Source organism: Cibotium barometz, chromosome 14, assembly GCF_041138505.1.
Source record: "Cibotium barometz isolate CiBa-2024 chromosome 14, ASM4113850v1, whole genome shotgun sequence".
Taxonomy (NCBI): Eukaryota; Viridiplantae; Streptophyta; class Polypodiopsida; order Cyatheales; family Cibotiaceae; genus Cibotium; species Cibotium barometz.
In genome coordinates this window covers 39916319-39918360 of record NC_141059.1, presented here as the reverse complement: position 1 = coordinate 39918360, position 2042 = coordinate 39916319, and the positions used below count along the sequence as shown (strand labels likewise).

At 38.6% G+C, this 2042-nt stretch overlaps 1 protein-coding gene across 1 annotated transcript; it reads right to left on the bottom strand.

Annotated features, from left to right (window-relative positions):
* Nucleotides 1–276: 276 nt before the first annotated feature.
* LOC147632015 (ATP-dependent DNA helicase PIF1-like) lies at nucleotides 277–1245 on the bottom strand. Its single transcript, XM_086807989.1, has 2 exons — nucleotides 1146–1245; nucleotides 277–1079 (listed from the first exon to the last, which is right to left on the bottom strand). The coding sequence occupies exons 1-2, from the start codon at nucleotides 1243–1245 to the stop codon at nucleotides 277–279; spliced, it is 903 nt and encodes a 300-aa protein (XP_086664115.1).
* Nucleotides 1246–2042: the final 797 nt, after the last annotated feature.

Below are 2042 nucleotides of genomic sequence, written 5' to 3'. Positions count from 1 at the left end.
ATGAAAGTTATTCTAGGGATGAAAACCCTATGCCCAATATGTGTACCTATAATTATTTCTGCTTCTATAACCTTAGAATGGAAGTGCTTACATATTAATCTCATCCCATTGCATAATCCTTTTCTTGGATCCAAGTTTCACAATAAAATAATAAGAGCGTTTTTCTTCAAAACCAATCGATGTGAGCAGGATAACCACCGCTTAGATTCAAGCTATTTAGATATTCTATTGCATACAAAAAGTTTGCCTCACCAGCTCCAGACACAGAATCTGCACTCAAGTATTCCTTGTTCTCTCTGTAGGCATTGCACTTAGAGAAATTTCATTAATAGCATCAACCTCAACATTTCGAGGTGCAAGGATAGCATGCTCTTTAAAAAAACTTGCATAGTCTCCAGTTCTCAAAAGCCTCGTGTACACCCATTCAATGAGTTGTTGCATAGACCCTATTTGGAGAAGCATTCTATGAGGGATTGGCACAACACCTTCTTCTATTTTGCTATGTACAATCCCATTACCAATGTCTAGGATCCATCGTGCAAATTCTTGCTCTGTCGAGTCACTTGTGTTCTGAAGAACGCGCATGTTCTGTATAAGCTTTAACATTTTGATCTTTCTCCAGATTTTTGAATGGCACAATGTTGAATTAACAATGTCCTCTCTTCCTCCCGTCGAAACAACTGGTAAAATCTGTCTGAAATCCCCTCCAAAAAGCATGACATTTCCACCAAAGAGCTTGTCATTAGACATTATGTCTTGTAGCATTCTATCTAAAGCTTCGAAGGCATGTGTCATCGGTGCCTCATCCCAAATTATCAATCTAGCCAATCTCAAGACCTCTGCAAGTTGGCTATTGACCTTTATATTGCAAGTGCTAGAGGCATTTAGGTCTAATGGTATCTTGAATGGAGAGTGAGTTGTATGCCCATTGGCTACTAACAGTAAGGTAGCTATACCAGATGAAGCACACACAAGAGCAACATGGCCATCTCCACGTACTCGAAAAAGCAAGCAATTATAAAGATTAAAGGCAACCCACTGACAGTTGTTAAGAGTCATTTGCATCTGATTAGCCGTTTCTGCTTATTGCATAGGATCAAACATTATCTCTTCTTGCAATAGCCCATTCACAACTCTTGCTCTACCTGATCTATCAATCAAAGGCATTCCTTCAAACTCGGACAACCTTCTCCCATGCTGTTGAAGAATGCACTCTACTTGTAACAAAGCCTCGTTTTTTGCCATAGCTTGACAGACATTAATAATTTGAACTATACCTTGTAAATCATGGAATATATCCTCTGAAAGATCTGATGAGAATGTTTCCCACAAACGCCCGGGAAATGCAAGCTCACAAAAGACCAAAATTGTTGCAAATAATTGTCTCAAATGTCTGGCACTTTGATGAAATGCGGCCTCTTGCATACATGTAAACCACTCTTCATCACTTTCCAATAGACCTCTAGCTATGCAAGCAGCCTTGAAAGTCAAATAAAGTCGGCCGTCAACAGTACGCAAGTCATTAAAAGACTTACAACCTCGACAAATAGTAAGCAAGATACATAAAAAATACTGTTGGAGAAACATTGTACATATGGCCACTGTTGGAATTACGTGCCTTTCTTGTTGTCCACTTCTTTATCCATTTGTTCCAAACCTAATTGCAAGGGAAGTCACTATACATTAGATTATTTGCATTGACATGAAGCTCATTAGCTACAAAACACTCTGTAAGAGTAGTTTTCTTATTGTTATCCTCCTCAACTACATCTCGCAAGTCATCATTGTCGCCTAACATCACATTATTTTGCAATGGCAAATGAACTTGCAATCTTTGGATATCTGGCTTCTCATCATGTAAATCATATTCATAGATTCTCCAACATGCCTCTGATGCTGATACGTAACATGCATCTAAGTATTTACAAACTTCATCCACTACACCATTGCGATCATCCATCCTCACCGTTGCTCTATCAAGACCCTTATACACATACTTGTATAGATATTTCACAGCGGAAATTGTGGAGCACATTTCAATA

Coding starts and splice junctions, on each gene's coding strand:
- LOC147632015 (XM_086807989.1), bottom strand. CDS start 1,245: ATGGCAAAAAACGAGGCTTTGTTACAAGTAGAGTGCATTCTTCAACAG. Junction 1,080..1,145: donor GCCTTTGATTGATAGATCAG/GTAGAGCAAGAG, acceptor TGCAATAAGCAG/AAACGGCTAATCAGATGCAA.